The 18,052-nt window shown below is 41.3% G+C and overlaps 1 protein-coding gene across 4 annotated transcripts in view; it reads left to right on the top strand.

Annotated features, from left to right (window-relative positions):
* The window catches only part of grin2ba (glutamate receptor, ionotropic, N-methyl D-aspartate 2B, genome duplicate a), a 156,873-nt gene that overhangs the window by 68,160 nt on the left and 70,661 nt on the right, over positions 1-18,052 (top strand). For all 4 annotated transcript variants that reach the window (XM_020705462.3, XM_020705461.3, XM_004071951.4 and 1 more), the window contains exons 5-6: positions 11,953-12,096; positions 14,621-14,891. In XM_020705462.3, the coding sequence (XP_020561121.1) occupies positions 11,953-12,096; positions 14,621-14,891 (415 nt within the window). The remainder of the gene's footprint in view (positions 1-11,952; positions 12,097-14,620; positions 14,892-18,052) is intronic.

The raw sequence follows: 18,052 nt of genomic DNA, 5'->3' as shown, positions 1-18,052 counted from the left end.
ATCATATCTGATACAGGCATTTCTGCGACCCTTAATTCATTAGCAGGATCCAAACTTTCCTTAAACACTCACTGTCTATAGGCTGGTTTGTGTTTCCTGCTCTGTAGTTCTTCATCATTCCACTAGGGGCAGTAGAAGAGCTTTTCCTGCTTGGTTCAAAATGGCTAATTCCATTGAATCTAAAAACACTTATGGCGGTAAACGTTTTGCTAATTTTCAAACCTTTATGGTGAGAATAAACATGAGTTGTTATTCTTTTATAAAAAAATGACCATTTGTTGTCTTGAAAGAATGCAATATATGTTGGTATTTATTTTTTATAGTAAAATTCCATGTGTGGATCAAATTTAAGACAGTGGGTAAATACAGTGCTTTTTTCCTGACCACTCATGTTACAGTTTTTCCCAATTTCTAAAACACATTTTCTAAAACATTAGACCAAATTGACCAATGTAATTTTCAAAATATAGGCGAAATATACAAAATACTTAACTGTTGAGTAAAATAGAAGTAATTTCTTTTTGTTTTTTACCGTGCATCCAAGTTCACATTTATCACAACTCCCCATCTTATTTCTGTACGGGGGTGGACCAGAGGACTTCATCCACATCACAGGCAATGTTCACCCCAGCCACACAACAGGAAAAAAATGATCTTGTTTGCCTGATCCAGCCTTGAGAAGTCACAATTGAAATGTATCGGTAATCATAATACATGTCCTTGGCCTGCAACAGGTTTTCTCCAGTGTATGGTTGTCTCTCTCTCATAAACTTTCCAACATCACGTGGGAAGAAATTCTTCAAATGGGGCAAGGATTGGTGAACTAATGGGAATTGGTAATTTGTGTTGAGCTACTGTCTGATGAACAAACTCTTGTGAAAGCTGAGATTGTCACAGACAACAAAATATCTTCTCTATCATTTTCTTGTTGAATGTCCACATGAAGGATGCCAATTAACAACTTGAACCTGCTGAGTTGAGGGCAGACCTTACAACCATAAACCAACATGTGAATAACTATGGCCTGGATCTCATCAGAAATTCCTGGGTCCAGGTCTTGGTGCCGATCTTGCTCTGGTGTCCATATTTGAAAAGCTCGTCAGCTCCTTGTTTTAGAACTGTCCATATATTTGCTGCAGTTGTTTTGGAACACGTGTCTTCAGTTTTGTGAGTTGTGTGTTGATGCTGACTGCTGTGTTGGAGCAGAGTCTGAGTTTTGCCTCTTTGTGTTAGCATTTTCCATCTTGTGTGCTTTGAATGCCAAATGTGTTTTAAAAGTGAGAATGTGTCAAGAGAAGATTAAAGTTTTGCAAATTGTGTGTTAAGTTTAGACCACGGGCTGCACGGTGGCGCAGTGGTTAGCGCTCTTGCCTCACAGCAAGAAGGCCCCGGTTCAAGTCCCGGCTGGGGGACATGATAAACTACATCAACGGGGGACCTTTCTGTGTGGAGTTTGCATGTTCTCCCCGTGCATGCGTGGGTTTTCTCCGGGATCTCCGGCTTCCTCCCACTGTCCAAAAACATGCTACATAGGTTAATTGGCAACTCTAAAATGTCCATAGGTGTGAGAGTGAATGGATGTGTGATTGAAGACATTCTACCCTGCGACAGACTGGCGACCAGTCCAGGGTATCCCTTGCCTACGCCCAAGTGGCCGGGATAGGCTCCGGCAACCCCGTGACCCCGAAAGGGAATAAACGGTCAAGAAGATGAATGAATGAAAAAGTTTAGACCAAAGAGTCATGTTTTTGAGAAGAAAGTTAAAGTAATTGATTGGGTGGTTTAGAAATGGCATTTAGTGTTTCAGCAATTGGGAAAAACTGTAACATTTTTGTGTCTTGTTGTGAGCAAAATCTTACCAAATCAACAAATGACTATGAATCATAATTCATACAAACTATTTCTTATGAGAAAAACATCACAATAAATTTTCTGGATTTTATTAGAAAAAAATCATTAAAAAAAAAAGAAAAAGTACAATTTCTGTCAATTTTTTGAAAGAGTGGAGTTAAAAGGTTGAGTCATTTTACGTTGAAGTCAATAGAAACTGCTTTGCTTACGTACCTGTTGAACTGATCTGAGTTCAGTTATTTTTGTTTTTGATATGTTCTTCATTTAAAACTGTGCAAACATTGCTATTTCAATATATTCCTGTTGTTGCATTGTTTAATTGAAAAAGCCTCTGGCCACTTTCAAATGAGACTGTATATTTTCTGTCTGTCAGAATAAATATATTCTCGCACAAAATATTACAAATAGAACAGTAATTATTGTAAATTTTAACTTTTGTTTTGGTTCAAAAAGTGAAGTTTAGTCTCACATAAGGGGTTTTGTTTTACTGTTCTTTAAAGTGAGACTGAATAAGACTGAATTGAGCTACATGTGGTGAATGTGTCCACATCAGGATCAGTCCAGGAAGTTTGTTGCAAAAATCCGCTTTTATTGGTCAAAAGGTTATAAAATCACAAAATCTTAGAATTATACCTCATTTGATTGAGAATTCATTGTCTAAACAAAAAAACAACAACTTTTAGCAACTAATCTGTGCTAAAACACAGTTTTACTGCACTTAACTTGACTCAATGAGCTTTTATTCTTTAGCTTTTTGTACAAGAAAAGGACTAAAAAGAGCTATTATCATTCTACAAGGACCAGGGGACAAACAAGAGCAACAGCAGGAAAAGCATCAGACTGCAGAGGCCCCTCGGTGGGTTTCTTGCTAAACTTAGAGCAGAAATGGGCCAGAGAGGAACCTTCGTGAGTCTGCGCCTGGGCGTTAAGTGGTATTAACTTTCATCCAGCCACTGTCTGATTGCGTTGAGAAATGCAGAATCCTCCACGCCGTGTCTCTTGTTCCCCTCAAGTCCTCTTGGTAGTTTCTCCATCCTGTAAATTCCTGCAAGACAGGGAGAGAAGTCAAAGTGATGCTCTTAAATGTTGAAATGAAGATGTGCCCTTTTTGTTTTTTTTTAATCGAGGCTCAAACTGTACTTAAACAAGGGCACTGTTAATTAGATGATGGTGTGGCAAATGTAGAGGCTAATTAAGCTAGTATGTGTTTGATTAAAGATAAGGAGATAAAAGATGTGATGATGAGAAGGGGAAAAAAGAGGAAAAGATAATGGAGATAACAGGTAGAGATTGCACATGTGTGCCGGTGCCTGATGAGGATGGACAAATAAGGGGCAAGGAGAAGAGAAAAGGGGAGCACAGATCTTGTCGTCAATACGTAATTTGGGAGCATGTGCTAATGGCGCCTTTGGCTCAGAGGCTTCACCAGGAATGAAAGTGCTACAGCTCTCATGTGTTTGTGTGACTGCATTTGTCATTTTCCACTGCAAGCCTCTGTGAGCGCCCGTGGCTGTGGCGAGTTCATATCTCCGTCCCACCATCTTTTTTAAATTCACTATTTTCAAGTGAAGGCCAGCTGTTTCCTCTTTCCTCGCCTCCCACTCCAGCTCTCTCTCTTTATCATCCCTCCATCCTCTTTCACTCTGCTCCAGTCTGGCTTTCTCTGCCTCTCTCGCTGGCTGGCTTCGTTTTCCATCAGGCGGTGCAGCAGCAGTCAATAGCAACACCCCCCTGCTCAAGTTCAAAGCATCCTTTGTAGGCAGGATAGAAATATGCATCGCCAAAAACCTCCCAGCAACAGACTGCGCTGGCTCTCCTTTACTTATACCTTTTCAGTTTTTGTCATCCACTTTCACAAGCAGAACCATGTAAATCTATGTGGTGTCCAACAGTCCAGAAAGTAATCAAACATATTTTAAGATTTAAATGTGTTTATTTTATATTTAAAAAACAGTCATATGGAAACATGGCCTGCAAATGGCCAAAAAAAAGATCCTGACCTGATTGAATATAAAACTTCCCCAAGGTACAGAAAGAAAAATATTCTCTGACAAAACCTTTCGTTGTTTTTTTTTATTTCAAAGCATAGCTACTTATCTAATCACGTTACAATACAAATTTAATTTTCTGAAGATATTGGACCACTATACAGTTTTCTCCTATTTACAAATAAATGGCTAGTTAATGATTCTGAAGTTACAATGAAATTTTTTTTCTCAACGATCAATTAAAGTAGGAAATGTCAAGCTGAGATGCAAACAGAATCCTAGCTTATCGATGTGACAAACAGACCTTATATGTAAAATTGTTTCAGATTTAACTCTGCTATGTTAGTTTTTAAAGTTGGAAAAACAAAAGGAAGAAAAAAAAAACGTCAGAGATTCGGAGATCTCTGCATCACAGAAAAGATACGTGAAACAAGGCACATGGTATGGACATGCTCTCTAAAAAGAGAATGGTGAGCAGGCCAAACAAATAATGGAGGCAGATGTGCATGGATAACGTAGTCGAGGTCGGCAAAAGAAAAAGTGGAGAGATGCTTTGCAGCAAGATCTGAAGGCCCTTCGACTCGCTACGTCAGATGCAGACGACTGTGAAAAAAGGAGAAACTGAAGCCGAGTGACTGACTTTGTCGTGGAGAGGGATTAAAGACCCATTCCAATGAAAATCGTGTTTTACCTGTTTTAACATGTTCTTGTTTCATTTTTATCATGATGGCAATATATCAACATATCAAATTTGGATTAAAAATGCATTTTTTAAGTATTTTAGTTTATTTTTTTTAATCAGGAGCAGACGAAAAAAATGCAATTCAAAAAAGATGATATTCTTGCTCTGCTTCATTCTGATGCATCCACTTGTAGACGGTTAAACATTTTTGTTGCATCAGTAATCAGTAAGACAAAATCAGTATTAAAAACAGTTTCCAGTATGGAGAAATAAAACCCAGCACACATATGAAATGGTGATAGTGATTAGAATCAATAAAATCGATAAAATCAATAAAATCAAATGTTTAGATTTAAGAACCAGTAAAATCATTAAAAGCACACCTGTAGAGGTAAGTTTTTAAAAGTTTTTAAAAGAGATTTAAATACTGGTAGGGACCCTGATCTCTTCAGGGAGACTGTTCCAGAGTGTTGGGGCTATTACAGCAAAGGCCTAGTCTCCCCTGGTCTTCAGTCTAGATTGTGGGATTTGTTAAAAGGCCTTTTGCCGAAGATCTAAGATTGCGACCAGGTACGTAAAGAATGACGAGATCGGCTATATATTTAGGGGCCAGACCACAGAGTGCTTTAAAAGCAATCATTCAATTCTTAAAATCTATTCTAAAACGGACTGGGAGCCAGTGCAGGGACGCTAAAACTGGAGTGATGTGGTCTCTCATTCTGGTTCCATACATGGTTTTGTTTACAAGCTTTGGTTTGAATCAGAAATGTCTGGCAGAAGGCAGTTTGAATACAGACCAAAAGCAAGGTTCAGATCCAAGATACAAATCAAGCAGACTCTGTCCAGATCAATCTACTTTTCCTGTCTCAATATACCATAAAAAACCACTGGGAACACTTTTACAACAGTTAAAAAGATGATTGGAGCGTGATGAGAGATTAGTTGTTAGGTTTGTGTATGATCCACTTAATTTAAGTATACTGAAAAGGTGTGAGGACAGAACCCTGTGGAACTCCTTTTTTGATAAGGCTTACTCTTTTTTTATAAATGGTCAGGAATCTGTTTCTGATAAGATTGACCAAAGTCCCTAGTCCTTTGGGAGGCCAGGGTATGAATGGTGGGGCTGGACCCCCTGCCCCTCCGTTCTGGCACCGGGACCCTTACTTGCTGGCTGTCTCTCGGCGCTACGAGGTTCTGGCCTCCAACTGCAGCTGGCTTGCCGTTTCTGGCTGCCTGGCCGCTCTGGGAGGGGGGGCGCCTACCGCGGCCGGCTGGGGGGCCAGTCGCTCGGGGGAGCCTTCTCCCCCTGGTTGTGCCCATCCGCCTGCTCATCCCCGCTCTCACCCAAACAAATATTGCACACAGGCACATAGGGCTCCGGGATCTGGATGGGAGGGGTATGCTGGCGGGGCTCACTGGGGATGCCCCTCTCTGGGTTCTCGTTGGCACCCGCCCTCCTCCCCGCTTTTTACTTGCATATTAGACACTCTGATTCATCTAGGGCAGGGGTCGGGAACCTTTTCGGCCAGGAGAGCCATAAATGCCACATATTTTTAAATGTAATTTCGAAAGAGCCATACAATAATGTAGTGTCCCTTTCCCACACTAAGGCACGGAGACTTAACCTCTTTTAAGGTTCTTTATTCTGGTTACTGTAGACCGCAACAAACGCCGTACAATCAATTCAGCAACTCCTGAATCTCTCCCGCCGAGACGAGAGCGCTTCTCCCAACTTTATATTCCCCCGTCCTGCTCCAGCCCTCCCATTTCCTTATTCGGCCCATGGCGGAACCCCATTGGTCCAAACTCCCTAACAGGCTGAGCGACAGAACTGAGGGCCAATCAGATCTCTGCTTGAACGATGCGTTCCATGAACTCCAGAACTTTTAACGCGGCCCAACAGCCAAGTTAAACTCAGTCCGCGACAATATGTTTAAAACTAAATATACAAATGAATGTGTGCATTTGATGTAATTTCAACATTTTTAAAGTCCAATAAGTCTGTGGATTCTTTTTAATAACATTGTTATACTGTTGCTAATAAATGATGAGTATTTCTCGTGGTGGTTTTGCTGATTGTCTAGTCTGGTTGATCCGTGGTGAGTTTCTGCTTCGTGCAGGCGTTGAGACTTTAAACGTGATCGTAGTCTGAATGTTCTGTAGATGTGAGACAGACATGGAACCAAACACACACACCCACGCTGCAGGAGTGACGGGCAGCAGGTTTACGTTTTTACCATCTCTGCGCGATTCACCTGCTGCCGGTCCCCCCCCCCCCCCCCCCCCACCCCCTCTGCTTTCTTCCTCACACATCCCGTCCCCAAAACTGCGCGCTCTTCCTCAGGGAGGCAATTCAAAGGTTTCCGGGTGGTACAAACTCTGTGAAATAATAGATAACAGTAAACTGATAGTTTTTTCTCTAAGCACCGCTACGACTGCGCGCCTCTGGCATTGCATCGCGCCCGAGAAGGACTGGTCTAATGAAAAAAAAAAGTATAATTAAGGATTTGTCTGCGAGCCACATGTGACCATCAAAAGAGCCATATATGGCTCGCGAGCCATAGGTTCCCGACCCCTGATCTAGGGCCTTGTGGAGAGGGTCTGGTGGAGGGGGGCACGGTGAAACATCCGTGCTCACCTTTCGCTGGCCCCCCCCACAATTTTAACTTCCTCTGTAGACACACACACTGCATGCTAGCAGCACACACGCAGCAAATACACACCCTTCACAGAGGGACCCCGGAGTGGGGGGCTTTGCGGCTTGGCAGCGGTGGAGCCCCCCACACTGGGGACCTCCTATTTTACCTGCAGCACACACACAGCACTCCCACACCTCCATACATGGGTGGGGTCGGGGGGGGGGGGGGGGCGGTCTTCACCCGCCTGGTCCTCTCAGGGCGGCCGGGCTTATGGGTATCCTGTCGGCTGCGGGAATGTTCGGGCATACGGCGCTGGGGGTCGGCCGGCTGGGGGGGGTTACTGCGTGGCGGCGGGGGGAGGGAGGGTAACCAGATGATTGTGAGTATGTGTGCGTGAGTGCATGGGTAGGACGGACCTGGGGGCTGGCTCGCTGGGACCCTTTGGGGCTTTCCCTTCCCATCACAGAGAGGGGAGGGCACTGAGAGGGTTGGGGAGGGGGGCGCAGATATTATGGCGGGGGGGGGGGGTGGGGGGGGGTTGTAGTGTGTAGGATTGTAGGGTTATGGGGGGTGGCTGTGGGTGCGTGGCGATCCCTGGGTTGCTTAGGTCGCGTGCCTGGGCTGGCTTGCGGAGACATTCGTCTTTCCAGCAGATCTGGTATAATTGTTACAGCTTGAAATAATAACTTATTCAAATCAGTGCTTGTATCCCCCACCTTTTCACCTTTTTTCCTTTTACTCTCTTCCACCCTCCCCTCAGATTCTTCCCCTCTCCCTCCCCACACACACTAAATGTAACAAATAAATAAAAAATAATACAACAAAAAGGGGTTTATACAAATCTACACTCTAGTTTCTCGAAGCTATATAACCTCTTTTTGTGATAGTAAAACCTGTCCAACACAAAAAGCCTTCAGCTCTAATCTGTTTGCTCAGTTGTTGGACAGAACAAGTTAAAGAAAAAAAAAAAAAAAAAGATTGACCAAGGTGTTAGGTGTTTGGCAGACTTTTCATATAAAGCCATTAATAAAATCAATCTCTTTTTATCATTTGGTGCCTTAAAGCTTTTACCTTCCTCATTTACATAAGATTGAGTTTTTAGCATTCTGCATACTCAAATAGACTTTTTACCTTTTTACTTCCTAAATTACAACAAGTTATTGTGACAGAGTACAAGTTGTGCACAGGATGAACTCCAAACATTTGAACTTTACCTGTTTACCCCCATTTATACATAATATTTGATAAGAATGTCCAGAGTATTCTCCCCCAAAGCCTAAAATGAATGGGACAGGCTCCAGTGACCCTTGGGAGCCTGAGCCGGGACTGAGCGACAATAAAGATGTATGAGTTTTTATCTATCAGAGCAGCAGAAAGTCAATAGTTCTACAGCTAAAGACAGAAAGGGGATGGTGGGTTGCAGTTGTCAGCTTACCTCTGCTTTCCCCCCATTGTGAACCCACCTAAACTGTTGGAGTTGTGTGCATGCTTTATTTTATTTAGGTGCAAGAAGATGTCAGTGTTCCCATTTCAAACTAGTTGAGTATGTGTGTGTGTGTGTGTGTGTCAGAGAGAGCATTATCCAGTGCAGGAATGGAAGTAGGTCTATTTCTTGTGCAGCCACTGATGTGCCCCTATGTGCGTAATTGAAATACCTGAGTTATTGACTTTCCTCTCCCTAAAGCCAAACAGCAGCTGCATGAGAGTGTGAATTCACTCGGGCAGCCACGGCAGGCAGTGACCCCTCAACCATACAACCCACACAAGAACACACATCCATAGCATAGACTTTGGCCAAAACTGCCCAAATGGGACACACTTAGACCTACATAAACACACATGCGTTGACACTGACAAATGGATCACATATACCTCCATGCAAACACATCCAGGTTTGCTACAGAGAAGGGGACCACTGTCCCGTCCCCCCCCCCCCCCCCCCCTGACAGCAGCAGTCCTTTGTGGGCTCAGGCTCAGCCTCCTCCCGGTGTAAATGCCTGGCTGACTGCCTGACACGCACACACTGACACACCTCCGTTTGCCTGCTCCTTCTCTGACTCCTGGCGTCCTGCCCCCTTATACCGTTCACTAGCTCCGTACAGGATCACAAGCCGTCTGCCAACCTGGCTTCCTCTCCCCCATTCATCCCATTGTCGCCACATTGTCCTGCGCTTCTGTCCCTCTGGAGGCTTCGAATCCATGCTGTTTTTGTACATCTCTATCTTTTATCATTCCATTCAGTTTCTCTCAGCTCCTCTTTTTCTTCTCGTATCTGTTATATCTGCTCCTCACCCAATCTCCTCATCTCTTTCTCCTCGTCTCCTCCAGAAAATCAACCTTCTGTTTTGTGTTGTATTTCAGTGTCGTGTGTGGACAGTGGCTCCGCTGGTGAGCATTTTCTGCACCTTGCTGGCCAGCTTTCTATGTCTGGCTGACTGAGTCTCTGGCCTTGCTGCAACCCCCTCTGGCAATTTTAATACCCACTAATCGATCGCTTTGTGCCAACAGAGGTGGCGTCTTTAATTATAGTTGTTTTAGATGAAGAAAACATATGTCATATTAGGTATTCTGTGTTTTTTAATGCATTTTTCGTCAGAGGCTAATTAAAATTCTACAGAGTTCCAGCACTCTAAAGTGAGCGTGTTGGACACTACATTAATATTACTGTTTTAGACAGGGAGATATGCTACTAGGGACACGGTGGAGTTTAAGGGGGAAGCTAGAGTGCACACGTCTTGAAATTCAATTTATAACTGTGTCCTGACTGCGATTTCAGTGGCATTAATGGCACAGCAGAGCAAGAGAAGAGATGGACAGAGATGGATGAAATATGAAAAAGAAAAGAGGACAAGGAGATTTTGACACAAGCTGACATCCAATTTATATTTGAGCATCATTATTTCCCAATTTGAAGATCTCTGTAGTTAACATTAAGATGCTCTTGACTTCACAAGCTTCAACATCTGTTCTCATTTCATGTTACATCCTATTTCCACATCGAACAAGCAGAGTTCAATATTCAGAGACAAAGAGGCTAATATAATCCATCCTTTGTGGGTGAAATTCTACTTATATCTGATTTTGCTCGCGTGCTGTGGAAGTCGCAAAACACTGGATCCTCATTCACATAATTTGCCACATTAGCAACATGAAGATGCAGGAAAATAAAAACAAGCGACTGCACACTGTGTTCACAGGAGTTGGACTTGCACAAAGTGACTCACATACAAACAAGATAATGATGCAGAACTGCAAAACCACGTCTAGACTAGTATTTCTCACCTCCTCCTCTTCTTCTGTCGAGCTCAACATTCTGCCATCAGAGCTGGTGGCACAGCCTGGATGTCAGTGAGGAAGTGATGTTTACTGAAGCGTCTGACTGCAGTGCTGTGTGGTCGTGTATGAGATCCTCGTCTTCCTGAAAGCAGAATATTACGTTTAATGTAGTTGACAGAAAGGGTTTGGTGCATGTCTTCAGCTATTTAAAGGTAGCTCACATGTATAAAATCCAGACAAATTTGCTGCATTTCACCACATTTAAGCCAGAAATTAGTGCAAAAATCAAAACAAATACTGTTTGGCAAAGCGTGCCCATTTTAAAAACTAAATACCTGTACAAATGTTAATCCTAATGTAAAAATGTTAAATGTTAAAATGAAAAAGTTAAATATTTATGTAAATGTTACGTTTAAATGTATATTTAAATACATTCAAATCTGTAAACGTACTTCTAATTTTTTGTAAACATTTGATCTAAATGTCAAATGTTATTTACCTTCTGGCTTATCCTTTCAGAGGTCGCCACACTGGATCAACTTTTACCAAGTCACACATTTGGTTTGGTAGAGATTTTTACGCTGGATGCCCTTCCTGACACAACCCTGTATTTTATCCAGGCTGAGGACCGGTACAGGGAGACCCAGACCTAGGCCCCCTCTAAATGTTAAATGTAAATGCAAACAATAAAAGAATAAATCCAAATGTTGATCCTAAATATTGTTTACTTCAAATGACAAGTGTAAAATATTAATGTAATTCAAATGTTAAACATAAATCTTATTTGGAAAACTAAACCACATATTTAAACGTTTAAATCAAAATTATATTTTAACATAAAATCGAAACAATTTTGTCTTTTCACTTGAACAGACCCAGCAGCTTCTTCCTTTGCTGCTTTTCTTTGCATTTTGTTCAGGCTTCTTTAAAGGGCGGGGCCCAGCAATGGTGTTTATCTGTAATGTTTACATTTGAACATTAAATGTAGTACTTGTGTTAAACATTTAGCTTCTAACTAAAAACTAAAATCATTTTTTTTCTTCCTTAAATGTGAGGAAAATGTAGCACATCTATAATAAGTTTAACACAACTGATAACATTTAAGCCAATCTTGATTTGATGTAAGTTTACGTCCAGCGCCTCATAGTTTGTCATGTTCCAGCCGCATCAGGGTCTCTTTGTTACCTGCAATAAAACAAATGGATGAAACTGGTTGATGAGGTTAAGGACAGGAGCGTTGAGTCCGCTGCTCCTGCCCAAAACTCATTAAAGGAGTCATAAAAGGAAGTAATGAAAATCATGACCGGTGTCATTACTCGTCCACAGGAGTCCTCTTGACTTTCTCCTCTGTGAGCGAAAGAGAACAGACAGCTAAATGAACGTTCGCAACAATAATGTTACAAAACCAGCGCTGTCCTTTGTGTCCAAAGCTGCTAAATTAAAGATAAGGCCATTGCTTTTGCGTCACCATTTACACTCCGTCTCTGCTCTTTTGTGTGTCTTTGTTTTTTATTAGGATGACCACTCCATGTTCTTTCAATTCGGCCCCTCCATCGAGCAGCAGGCCTCTGTCATTCTCAACATCATGGAGGAGTACGACTGGTACATCTTCTCCATCGTCACAACATACTACCCGGGGTACCAGGACTTTGTCACCAAGGTAACAGCATCGACTGACACTGAATCACAGATTTACACATTTTTGCTATATTTTCTTTAAAACATAAAAAAAAAGTGTGATCGAGATTTAATTTATTTTTACTATAAGTTCACTAAAAAAACAACATTTTGCTTTCAGACTCATAAAGCAATGAACCAAATTGATGCTGTGAACAGGTGTGCCTTGTCAGAAGTTAATTACTGGAGCATCTTGCCTTCCTAATGAGGTGGACTCCATCATTTTAGTTGATGTGCAGTAAAGAAGTCTGTTCTCCTAAAACAACAATCTGTGTTTGCTTTGAGTTGTGAAGGTCAAGTCCTGCTTTTTGATACAGTTAAACTTGAGTCATGACATTAAAATACAAAAATGATGAAACGTTTTAGCCTGGAAATAACAAAACTGATATTGTATTACAGTATAAAGAAAAAAGGTTTTAAAAGATCTTTTCCAGGAGGGACCCCATCTGTGGTTTTGATTCCAATTTTTTTCTTCTGTTCTGCTTTTCACGGAAGGAAAAGAACAGTGTCCCTGTGTGTAAAAAAAAATAAAAATAAACAAATAACTACTTAATAACTTTATTTCCTTTTCCTTTTGTCAGATAATTATATAATAGAATTTGCCCGATTTGTTTTTAACTTACTTAGCACAAAGTTTTTCAATGCTTCTTTTTAACTTTTGATCAAATAATTGTTCTTATAATACATTTTTTCGTTTTTACTTCATTCTAATTTTTTTATTCTGTCTTTGCATGAAGTTGCTTCTAGCCAGTAAAGTCTGATGACAAAGCATTTCCACCAAATGTTTTAATTAAATTCAACAACAACTATCATTTTTAAAAACAGTTTTTTGAAGGGCCTTTATCATGTAAAATCAATTTCTTGAGCTTTTAAGTGTATCATAATGTTAATTCCTCACAACAAAACTACCCCAAAGCGTCATTTTGCTCCATTCACGCATTTCTGAGTCCCCCTTTAACAACCCTACTCTCTGAGCACCAGCAAATAAACAAGTGGGTTCCCACATTGTGATGTCACAAAGTGGGGAACAGCCCCTTCCAGGAAGAGTCTAGGATGGGAGCACTGCCCCCAGGCTAACACACACACACAAACACACACACACACTTGTGGTGATTGGCAAAATGCTTTCCTTTTATATCCATAATATGTACATCCATCTTTGCAAAAGTTTGGATGTTTATTTTCGTGGGTGAAACACAGACACACTGCCAAGTCTGACTCTAGGTTGACGTCATGAAATGGGCGGCACCCACGAGGAGCGAAAGGCGGTGCCTCAGCGATCGAGTCGTCTTCCTTCTGGGGAAATGAGCTGAGAAAAGAACTCATATTTCATGAAAAATGTGTTCTTTTGTGTGCCATAGTTTACTTTCAAAGGCTTAAGAAAAGCACAAGAAAGCAAGAGCAAGCAAAAGCAAGAAAAGCACAGACATTTTATTGTTTAAATGATGGCAGCATGATGTGTTGATTGCATCACTCCTTCAAACAGCTTACGTTCACACGGCTTCTTATTTTATTGTTAAAAACAATTTAATTTTTTGCAAGGTGTTTTTTTGTGTCGTTTGTCATGTTTTGCAACTTTGCAGAAATGTAGTTTCTAATTTTGATCTACCGTACTTAAAGCTGAACAGCTTACTTGGCTGTGCACGGTGAACTCCAACACATGTTACTTGATGACATTGAAGGTTTCCTAACAAATTTTCATCTTAAAGGGCAAACTGTTGACTTCCAGGTTGAAGCACATTTATAAAATAACTGATACAAGTATTGAGTTTTAAAGTGTTTCAGTTTTGCTGCCACGTTGAATTACAAAGTCACTTGAACAAAAAATCTCTGACAAAGACATTTCAGAAACTGCAAACACTGAATCAAAGTTGTTCTTTTCTTCACAAGAAACTAATGAGCAGAAGAGAAACATTCTTCAACATCAGTGTCTTTATGGACAGATTCACAAACTGCATCCAACAGAACATTTATTTACTTGAACACAAAAAAAATCTTGAATTTGTCACCTAGTCCCCTTCATGGGAGTGACTAATCTCATTTGAAAAAAAACAAAACAAAACACGTTGCTTGGATTAGTTTTAGATATAACACATTTGTCTGCTTGAAAAAGTCCTTTTTTTTATGGGAAACAGCTTTAAATGCTTTAAAAAAAAGGCAGCCTTATACAAGTGAGGCAATCCATGCTTTGTGTAACAATTAGACATTTTGCAAAATTAATGCAAAATTAAAAGAGTAGATATTAGTGTTTGAAGCAAAAATCTGGCTACTTGAAAGAATTATCTAATTGTAGTTGTTCTCCATGTTTTGACAAAATGAAATCAACCTGTTGCTTTGACAGAATTATAAAAGTGAATGTCTTTGGAATTTTACTCACTGAACCATACCACCCTTTAGTCTTTGGGTACTTTATGGAGTAATCCTCTTTAATTAAGCTTTGAAGTGTATTTTTTAACTTATTAATAGTTCAAAACAGACATTCACTGAAATTTCTTTGTCTTTCAAAGATTCGGAGCACCATTGAGAACAGCTTTGTGGGCTGGGAACTCGAGGAGGTTCTTTTGCTCGACATGTCTGTGGACGATGGAGATTCAAAAATCCAGAACCAGCTGAAGAAGCTCCAGAGCCCCGTCATTCTGCTCTACTGCACCAAAGAGGAGGCCAATACAATCTTCGAGGTTGCCCACTCCGTTGGAATCACCGGCTATGGCTTCACCTGGATCGTCCCCTCACTAGTAGCTGGAGACACGGATGTGGTGCCAGCAGAGTTTCCAACAGGTAAAAACCTAATCAGGATAAGGGATGGATAATTTTTGGCGGTCCATGTTGCAACAGAATCCTCAGCTGATTTCACATGCTGTTTTTTTTCTGCAGAGGACTTGCTGTGTCCTTTATTATGCATGCAGCTTTGAAAACATTTTGTTTTGCACAGTCAACTAAGGCTGTTTCTAGCACAGAGCCAGCCTCCTTCATCACTTAGGCTGATTCCCAGGAGCATCAGAGTTGGCCTTCTTTTCACAACAGACTTATTGAACACAGAACATGTCTTTACATAAAATGTTGTTCAAAGGGCAACTTGTCTCTTCCACAATGAACCCCATTTGGAAAGTAATTGGAGCCTAGTCAGTTCACCAAGCAACCGCTAGGCAGGTTTAAGTAAGCCAGTCACTTTTCAGACCAATATTAATTGGGCCAACTTTACTGCAGAGGAAAACAGACTTACAGGCATTTTTTATTGTTTTAACCTTTATTTGGCATTGAACTTGCACACAAACAGGGGCGTGGTCTTGATTTGTACGTGACAGTGAAATGTCATGTCCCACTTATTGTCTGATGATTGCCGACCCTGTTTGTCCATTTCTGAAAAGGTCAGGATTTATTGGAATTATATCGTATGAAAGAGGCTGTCTGGTGGGGCAGTGGTTAGCGTCCTTGCCTCACAGCAAGAATGACCCCGATTGAAGTCTGGCTGGGGGACCTGAAACAGAACACCAATGGAAGACCCTTCTGTGTGGAGTTTGCATGCTCTCTCTGTGCTTGCATCTGTTTTTTTTCTGGTTTTCTTCCTCCACCGTCCAAAAACATGCTAAATTGTCCCTAGGTGTGAATGCAAGTTTGCATGGGTGTGTGAAATGTGGCTCTGCGACAGACTGGCGACCTATCCAGGATGTCCCCTGTCTTCGCCCAAGAGTGGCCGGAATAGGCCCAGGCAGCCCTGTGACCCCGTGAGGTACAGGTAAAGGTAAAAATTGTGGAAAAATGGCAGAAAAAAGTCCTTGAAGACACACTCAGATCATCTTTTGCAACATCTATTGTGAAAGTGTTCACAGTGGTCTTTAAATTAGGCTAATGCTGTATGTGGCCAAAATAAAAAATAAAAAACTGTTGTCTTCAGGTACAGTTTCTGCAGAGCATCAGTAGTTCATTGGAAATTTACCTCTGAGTTGTGGGAGGGACTGGTGCCGTGGAGTAAGCCTGTCCCCACTTCCTATCATCCCTTTTGTTTACTCTCTCTCCCACTTTACCGTCCTTCAGATCCCCAACCTAACATTACCTGTGCAACAAAAATGGCGAGCATTATTGGAGCTATTCAGCTGTACGTTTTTGGAGTCAGCTCGGACAAGGAAAACAAAGATGTACATGGATCTAGTCACCTGCAAGTGGGTGCATCAAAATGAAGCAGAGCAAAGAGCTTGTGACTTCGATGTCTTTTTCAAATACCATTTTGTGCCTGTTCCTGATTCCGAAAGGGGTGAACTAATCAATACTCAAAACGGGCATTTTAAGCTTAATTATCTTTATTTATGTCCTCTATCGTCAGAAAAATGCCACATGAACATGTTAAAAACACCAAAACATAGTTTTCATTGGAGTGCGTCTTTAAATCAGCTATATAATCTGTAGGTATGTGACCAAATTTCTATAATCTATAATCTCTTATGAAGTCTTTGGTACAAGTGTTCCTTTCACTTGGTATTGCTGCTGAGCAGTAAAACTGTTTTGTCAAAAGTGATATTTTACTTATACAGAAGAATCCTGGTTCCACACAGTGAAAGCCGATGGTTGTTTTTTTTAAGTCAGTGTTTTTTTCACAGTGTGTCATAAAACAAAGTGACCTTTTCAAGCATTATTTTAAAACCTCTTTGCCTGCATCTCTTCTTTTTACACCTTTGGCTGTCCCTCTAACCTTTGAAGGTCAAACTTGGACCCAAAGTGGTGGCTAAATTAAGGTGCATTAACCACCAGACCTGCTCACGCTTTCTGTCTGTCAACCTAAAGTTTTGTTGGATTTAACGCTTTTAGAAAGGCCAGCTTCCAGTCTGCACCAAACCCAGCCAGGGAGGAGATCTTGCTGGGGCTTTTCATGACTTCATGCCCCACAGTGGCAGACTCTGGTGTAGTGTAGGTATTATTTGCACGCCAAGCATGTCACTAATAGTTTATTGGTGTTTGGCTTGTTGATTTACAGTGAAGGTGAGATATTATGCCACTGTCTGTCCCCGGGGAATGGTTGCCAAGCGAATCTTTAAGATCGCTGTACCGTTCAGGGCCCATAACTCAAACTTTTTACCTTTGCCTGCTTGTTGACATCTGCGCTTGATTTACTTTAAATGGGAGTTCGCTCCAGGGAGTGCGTTTTTTGCTTTTGTGTAAGTTCTGCATTCATTTGTCTGTGAAATGTGCAATTGCTTTTGGGCCTAATTTGATAGAGAAAAATAACAGGGGAATATAATCAAACTGCACGTTTGGCAGCCATGGTGTTTTCCACTACTGTTGATGTGTGAGCTTCTTCTAAATGAGGGTTCCAGTCTGTAAATTTGATGCATTGCCACATCACTTACTCAAATTGCCCAACCTTTCTTTTGATTTATGTTACTATGGACATAATTGCATGTAGTTTGTGTGCAGTGTACACACAAACAGACCAGTTAGGAGTAATTTTTAATGGCACAAATTAAATTAGACATAATGACAGATATTAAGCAAAAAGCGTATCCATCCATCTTCTACCACTTTTCCAGAGTTGGGTCATAAGGGCAGCAGAGAAAGTGGTAATGCCCAGATCACCCTCTCCACAGAAAGTTATTGTAGTTCTGCAGGAAGCACTCCAATGTGCTACCAGGCACACAGAGAAAGATAGTCTCTCTAGGGCACCCTGGACAAACTCCTATCAGCCACTTACATCCAGGGTTTTATCTTTTCGGTCATGACCCAGAATGTTTTGACCATGTTGATCAGTCAATTGAGAGCATAGCCTTTTGGCTCTGCTGCTTTTAAGTGCAATACAGTGACTGCATTATTGCAGCTGCTGCACCAATTCACCTGTCAACCTCGTGCTCCATCCTCCCCTTACTTGTGAAAAAGCCCAAATATACTTTAACTCCTTCACTTCGAGTAGAAGCTCTCCAAGTAGATCCCCTTCTCTGGTTGGGAACCAT

The sequence above is a fragment of the Oryzias latipes genome, chromosome 8 (assembly GCF_053564925.1).
Source record: "Oryzias latipes strain Hd-rR chromosome 8, Olatipes_Hd-rR_3.1".
In the NCBI taxonomy this organism is placed as follows: Eukaryota; Metazoa; Chordata; class Actinopteri; order Beloniformes; family Adrianichthyidae; genus Oryzias; species Oryzias latipes.
This window is presented reverse-complemented; position numbering and strand designations above follow the sequence as displayed.